Genomic DNA, 7,619 nt, shown 5'->3' with positions numbered 1-7,619 from the left:
CACCAATAATTTGAAATAAATTGTCCAAAACTAACTTATTTTAGATTATTTGTGGTCCAAATGTGATTCATATGTGATCTTTTACCATAGTATCCATGATCTATAATCCAACTTATATAATCTAGGTGAATTATAATCTAAAACGATTAGGGCCTTACAAAGGCTTAGTTTTCCATTTGTCCGGGATGAATTTCGCATATGCCACTGAATATGTCAGATTATCTATAGGATTATCATCCATGTTCATATCCTAAATCATGTTCCTCATTTCTCTCTGTGTAAACATGTTTGTTTGTGCATGTTTGTGCTGCGATTGTAATCCCGCAACTGCCTAACCTCTTTCTTTCAATTTGTATCCTGATCACCGTCCTCGGCGACACGGACGTTTGCTGGATCTTGTAAACCGTCTTGCAGAAACGAAATTGTTCGGAGAAAAACCATGTTCATTTCATTTTTCATCGATATCAGTGTCTAATCAAAGCTGAAATCTTTGCTCAGGCTAGAATATTACTCCTAATAATATTATAGCACATACGAGTTCACACCTTCTCTCGTCGGAGAAAAAAGAAAGAGGGGGGGAAAACCCCAACAGGGCGGGGAGAGAGATGCCGGAGCTTCCGGAAGTGGAGGCGGCGCGGCGGGCGCTCCAGGAACACTGCGTCGGGAAGAGGATAGTGCGGTGCGCCGCCGCGGACGACACCAAGGTCATCGATGGCGTCGCCCGGGACCGGCTGGAGTCGGCGCTGGTTGGGAGGGCCATCACCGCGGCGCGGCGCAAGGGCAAGAACTTGTGGCTCGAGCTCGACTCCCCGCCGCATCCCACCTTCCAGTTTGGTCCGTCTCTGCTCTCTTCTCCACCACCAAATTACTTCCGTTGGGTTTCGTTCCCCTTCCTTACCGCATTGGACCGTTTCTTGGTTCTTCAGAGTTTTTATTTTGGTAGATTAACAGCTCACAGGCTCCTTTCAGTGATTTCGGATTTCATATTACCCTTTTCTTTTCCCTTTTTTCAGTTCGAGTTCCTGTATCCATGCTGTTCTTGGATGCAGCTTTAGGGAGTTCCTGTGGTTGGTTTTATTTCCTTAAGAGTAGTGCAAATCCCTAATCTGCAACCTTTTTTTACACAATGTGCAACAAAATACACTAAATTGAATACACAAACTTTGCCGTGTATCTCAGTGTATCAGCTTAAGCACCAAAAGGTCAATAAAGGTTTTCGATAACCCAGCATTGTAAGATGCTAGCTTAGGAGCTATTTGGACTGGCTTGGGCATCTGATTACAAATATTTGGATAGCTAAAGTGAGTGGAGTACTCTTGTTGTAAAAGGAGTCTGGATCCTATTTATTGCCGTGCTACTTCTAACAACTGATAATGCTTTGCTGTGCAAATTAGAGGAATCATACCAACAAATACACAATTGTAAGTAAAGGGATTTGAATCCAAGTTAATTACAGACTATCAATGGAGTGATAATCTATTTGTTGATTAGATAAAATTGAAGTGATGTGACTCGACATAACAAATAAAATTATAATGGTGCCTTTTGGGTTGTTGCAGTTTTCCCTTCTAGCAAATTGGACCAGAAATTCCCTTCATTTTAAGTTGCAAGTATATGCCTTAAAAAAATGGGCTTTAAGTGTTCCTCTTTGCTACAGGGATGGCTGGAGCTATTTACATCAAAGGTGTGGAGCTGAGCAAATATAAGAGGTTTCTTCTTTTGACAGATTTCATTGTTTGATGTTTGTTTTTTCTTAAGGCAGTTACTGGCCTACCACCTCTTACAAAAGAATTAGCTACATTGAAACATAATGGATGGTTGAAATATAGCTTATTTATTTTGTATTAATTTCATTTTCCATGCTATCCTGGTAGCAGATAACACAATTATCATTATGGTTATTGGTACCACCTGAGGCCCTTGATGTTGTACAAAGTTTAGTATGAGCGAGCTGCACACAATAAGATCGAGCTGCAGCCAGTAAAACCTTAATCTGTGCATTGACAAGTTGTAGTTCTAGTTTAACAAATTTTTATTTCTATGTCTTGTGGAGTCTCACCTTAGTTTTAGAGATATGACAAGTTTGTAAAATTCCATTTTATTATGATTTCTGTATGGAGATGGATCATCAATACGCTAAGTCAGATCACGCTGTAAATTACACTAGTTAATGCTCTCGTGTTAGCTTTTAGTATATCCATTAAACCCGCAATCGATGATCTACAGAAGTCAGTAATGGAGATCTCTTGGTCTGACAAACCTTGCGTATTTGTTAAACCTACCATCAAGGATCTACCAAAACATGTAATGGAGATCACTTGATTTTTACAGACATTGTGTATTTGTTAAACCTGCCATCAAGGATCTATAATCAGTAAGGGAGATATCTTAATCTTACAGACCTTGTATATGACTTATTTTATTAATATACTACTTCCAGCCACAAAAGAGTTCTGTTTTGCATTGCGTGCTGTCTACATATTCAGACTTTGACCATCAATATTTTTTTGAGTATTCTGATTGAGCCTTTGGAAATGTTATAGCTAAATTTTTCTGGAAAAGTAGTTTCAAAACACTACATCTATGCTATATTTTTTCAACATTTTATACTACTAGTAATAAGTGATCAAAATAGTCTATTGATGATCGTATTGATGTCCCAAATGGCATCTTTTGGTGACTGGAGGGTTTATTCAGTAGGGCTCCCTTCTACAGTTTTCCTAATACAGTAACAATATGATTCTAAATTTCTACTAGATTTTCAACATATATCAATAGACATTTCTAGTTAGGTTATTACCATTTGCGTAGTTTGGTCATATGGATGGTGATTCCTTGTAAAGGCTGACCTGGAAATTTTATAATATTGAAGTTGAATATTAGCATGAATGGGTGAAAAGAAAGTTAAAATAATTCAGCTCTTTTTATTTCCCGTGTCATTTCATGTAGGTCTGCAGTGGGCCCAACTGAGGAATGGCCCTCGAAGTACTCCAAGCTTTTTGTTCAAGTATGGATTCTAATCCTACAATCTTACTCCCTCCGTTTTTATTTGTAAGGCGCACACGCATATCAAGATTCAAACTTTACAATCTTTAACCAATAATTTAACTATCATTTTTTTATTTTTCTAATGTACACTTTATATGGTTGGATTCGTAATAAAATATACTCTACAATGATTATAAGTTTATAACCATAAAAAAATATAATATAAATGGTCAAAGTGTAATTTGGAAGACCGTGCCAAGTCATACCATGCCTTATAAACATAAACGGAGGGAGTATTACAATTTTTTCTGTTTCTTGGTTTTTAATGCTTCAGAAGTATGTTTGGTTCTGCTGGCAAATTGCAGTATACACAATGATGTGTTTGTTATTGTGTTCAGTATAACTTAGAGTTTCGTGATAATGACTTAATACTTGATTGCAACTCTTAAATATGGTCTTCTGATCCAATTAAATTGAAATTATGAGGTATCTCATTCAAATCACGATGATATTTACATGAAAAGCAGTAACATTGCACATGCTGATAAAACAAATTGAAATATTGTAATTATGGATGCATTGTGTACCTACTTTTGCTTTTTATTTCACTCTAAGTGGGGTTTCCTTCTTTCTTCACTGTAAAAGAATATTGCACTGTTATTTGCGTTAGTTATTTATACTTGTGATCCAAATATGCTCTCGTTTGTTCTTCTTTCTGTTAACCTGTTGCAGATGGATGATGGTTTGGAGTTTTCCTTTACTGACAAGAGGCGTTTTGCTAAAATACGATTGGTTGACAATGTAATACTCTATAGTGATCATTTGAATAATGTTTGCTTATTCATTTTCTGTGATGTTTCATGTTTAATCTAATCTTGTTTGTATGTTCTAATAGCCAGAAGCTGTCCCTCCAATTTCTGAGCTTGGACCTGATGCCTTATTTGAACCAATGAAGCTTGATGATTTCATGAAACCATTAGGTCGAAAGAATGTGCCAATAAAATCCCTTTTACTTGATCAGGTATGAAATTTTAACTTGTGCTGTGCTTAAACTGCCTGAACCCAAATTTTTAGCATTTAGGTTTTGTTTATCCTAATGTCATACACAAATCTGAATATATACTCATCATGCTTTAGATAGTTTAGGATCCTCATAGTTGTCCTCAGTAGCAGCAGAAACAGTATTTTCTCATTATAAACGTTAATAACAGGTGCCAACTTCTTTTGCAGAGCTTTATATCAGGAATTGGCAACTGGATTGCAGATGAAGTGCTTTATCAGGTCAGTTCGCTGGACATTTGCTTCCACTGATCTTCATTTTTTTTAGTTAATTTCACAAAGCTACAACTATTTCTGACACTGTAGCTAGAGTCAAAACTACACCAATTTCTGACTACTGTGTGGCCACCTGAGATGAATGATCCCAAATATAAATCTGTCCACAGGAGATCCATAATTTTAACCAATATTTTGCTGCAGAACATTTAAGACATGAAAGTGTTTGCTATTACGTTTTATTGGCCTGTGTTGGACCATTTATTACACTTGTAATGTGCTTGGTGCTTGACATGCTTGGTTCATACTAACTTTGCCATATGTTCTTGCCTAATGTTAGTCTTGCCACACTTTTGTTGCAAGAAATTGGTCACCTAGCCTTAGACAAACTTGGACAAAAACTGTATTTGACAAGTGGGTAAAGCTGAAGCTGTGATAGCATCAAAACACTAACTAATAAAATTAGGGCAGCATTTGTTTAGGCGTGGTAACCTTTGATTGCAATCTTAACAGGGTAAGTGATGCTTACATGTTTGTGTGCAAACTTCCAAAACAGGGCCTAGCTGCCAATCTTTTCTGCAGAACTGTGTGCAATACTCTCTGCCTGATAATTTACTGGTGCATTTTTTTAAACACATGCATGTGTGTTTGCAATAAGCATTCTGCTGGTTTCAAAATGCACATGTGAGCTTATTGGATACCTGCAGTTTTATATAACTAGTTTGCTATGTCGAACTATGCTGCATGCATGCTTCACATTTTTGCTTGCTTCACATATAGGCAAGGATTCATCCTATGCAAACTGCATCGAAGATATCAAAAGACAAGTGTGCTACACTCCTGTGCATTAAAGAGGTCAGTCCAGGCCTCAATGGCAGGCATCCAGAATCTGTATTGTTGGAAATGGATTGTAGGTTCAAAAACTTGATGTTTATCTATTGGAATTTATGCATGATGAGTTTACTATTAATTCAACCAATCAAATAGTTAGTTGAAAACGGTAAAATTTATATTTCCTTTTGTCCTTGGTGACTGATATTTGGCTGATACAGGATACAAGTGCTTGAGCTTTCACCATAGCTTGAAGCAGGCATGTAATGTTACTAAATACATCTAAACCAAAAGGATAAAAGAACTGCACAAAGCATTTGTGTTATCTATATTTACTGACAACTGTAGAATCATGCATTGAAATAAGAGTGCTAGACTTTATGAGTCAGGATAATGCTATACTTATGCAATGAAGAGGGAGTGGCATTATTGGCCAAATAATATTGTAGCCATTTTCTTTCCTTGTGCATGTCATTAGGGTGATCATTTCATCTATGGTAATCTTTCTTTTCCTTTACACAGGTTATTGATAAGTCCTTAGAAGTTGGTGCTGATAGCAGTCAGTTTCCAGAAAACTGGATATTTCATTCTAGGGAGAAGAAACCTGGCAAAGCCTTTGTGGATGGTATGAGCAACATTTCTTTTTCTGGTATAAATGTACATGGGGTGCTCAGGTTACTGTCAACATTGAAGGTGGCATTTGTTGTTTTCAGGGAAGAAAATTGACTTCATTACAGTAGGTGGTAGGGTAAGTATCAAGCCGAATGTATCCTGTTTGATTCTGCTCTTACTTCGAGCCGACTGTATCCTGTGTGATTCTGTTCTTACTCAATGTGTTTGTATGTTGTTCAGACTTCAGCGTATGTGCCAGAGTTACAGAAGCTAGATGGGGCGGATGCGGCAACAAGCAGATCTAAGAGAAGCGAAGACAAGGACATTGATGATGATCAAAAGTCGAGAAAAGGTATAAATGCTCCAAAACCAGCAAAGGGAAGAGTGAAGGTGGCAAAAGGTCTGTCAGGCAAAGCTGCTAATGCTAGTGATGATGGCGATGAGGAGGAAGAGGGAAAACCAGCAAAGCGCGGAAGGAAGCAATCGGCAAGGGAAGCTAATGTCTCAACTAAAAATGCTGGCAGTATTGTGGGCGATGAAGCTGCTGATCAGGATCAAGAGGCTGAGGAAGATGCAAAACCAGCAAAGAGGGGAAGGAAGCAGATAGAGAAGACCGCCAAGGGCTCGTTGAAGGAAGCTGGTCATGAGGACGATGACGAAGAAGCAGATGATAAGATAGAGGCAAAACCAGGGAAGAGGAGGGGGCAGAAGATGCAACGAACTGAGGCGAAGAGCAGCTCGCCTAACAAAGTTGAAGATGCTGGCCCAGCAAGGAGGCCGCAGAGGAAAGCGCGGCAGACTTAAGCCTGCAAGGAATTGAACAATCTATTTTGCAGTTAGATTTTGGACTGGCTTTTAGTTTTAGTTAACTAGGGTGTGGTGCATGATATTGCATCAGCTGTTGCCACCGCAGAACATGGGCCGGCCAACTGTATTTGATCACGGTCGTTGTGCCGCCTATGTCCAGATCAGCAGTTCTAAACATCTCAGTGCAGTTGTCAGTCAGCAATGAAAAACATCGCTAAGTTTCCATGGCGTTGCCTTATGCCCTCATCATCTGTCTTGTTGATATGTGGACAGGGATATCCTTTGGGAAATGGTATAGACCGACCAACACACGCTCCTCTTACAGGGATGTAAGATATGTTCGCAGAGGCAAACAGGCGAACAGAAGCATACTAATGCACATTCAATGCCCTCATCACAGTCACAGGCACACCTTAAGTTCTCGGCGAGTAGTCTTAGGCTAGATACTCTAGTGGTGGAGCATATGCCAATTGTACTGTGGCGGCTTGCCGATGTCAAGGAGTGAGGACTGCTGTAGGTGCAGACGCTGGCCGACCAATGAATTTATCAACCCAGCTGCATCCTGCGGGAGATGAGCGTGCGTTTTGGCATACCCAGGTGCAGACGCGTTCGCCATAATCAGGGAGCAAACATATTACGTTTGTTTTGGCTTTTCTAGATTCATAGATACTAGAAACATATACGTTTACAGAAATGTACGAATAAATAAGGTACTAGCAAAAAGAGCAAGAATAAAAACTAAATTATTACAAGTGAAACATACTAACCTTTATATATATATGTAAAGTACATATATAAAACAATGATTTTTCAACTTTGGAAGTGAATATATGTGCTCCATTAATGTATGCATGCAAAGACAATTACATTTTGATTCGGCGTGATCTCACTCTATGTTTTGAGTGCGGCATTATTGATCTACGATATCTCCACACTCAGAGCATTTGTTGTGCATGCAACTGCAAAGCTGAATTGTGCATGCAAAGCGTGTGCCACCGCCCACTATCGTCGTCGTCATGGCCAATTAAGAGCGAGCCACGGCAAGAATGAAGATGATCATGAAGTGATAGCCTGGTAACTAGGTATACGATGAGTGGTAGGTGTAG

General features: G+C 38.9%; 1 protein-coding gene across 1 annotated transcript; it reads left to right on the top strand.

Moving 5' to 3' along the window:
* Positions 1 to 536: 536 nt before the first annotated feature.
* Positions 537 to 6,759, top strand: LOC101762550 (formamidopyrimidine-DNA glycosylase). The gene is made up of 10 exons (XM_004962162.2): positions 537 to 834; positions 1,658 to 1,709; positions 2,950 to 3,007; positions 3,721 to 3,789; positions 3,884 to 4,009; positions 4,219 to 4,269; positions 5,044 to 5,118; positions 5,617 to 5,719; positions 5,808 to 5,842; positions 5,947 to 6,759. The coding sequence occupies exons 1-10, from the start codon at positions 606 to 608 to the stop codon at positions 6,508 to 6,510; spliced, it is 1,362 nt and encodes a 453-aa protein (XP_004962219.1). The 5' UTR covers positions 537 to 605; the 3' UTR covers positions 6,511 to 6,759.
* Positions 6,760 to 7,619: the final 860 nt, after the last annotated feature.

This window comes from Setaria italica, chromosome III (genome assembly GCF_000263155.2).
Source record: "Setaria italica strain Yugu1 chromosome III, Setaria_italica_v2.0, whole genome shotgun sequence".
NCBI lineage: Eukaryota > Viridiplantae > Streptophyta > Magnoliopsida > Poales > Poaceae > Setaria > Setaria italica.
This window is presented reverse-complemented; position numbering and strand designations above follow the sequence as displayed.

Coding starts and splice junctions, on each gene's coding strand:
- LOC101762550 (XM_004962162.2), top strand. CDS start 606: ATGCCGGAGCTTCCGGAAGTGGAGGCGGCGCGGCGGGCGCTCCAGGAA. Junction 4,270..5,043: donor CAGATGAAGTGCTTTATCAG/GTCAGTTCGCTG, acceptor CTTCACATATAG/GCAAGGATTCATCCTATGCA. Junction 5,720..5,807: donor TGGCAAAGCCTTTGTGGATG/GTATGAGCAACA, acceptor TGTTGTTTTCAG/GGAAGAAAATTGACTTCATT.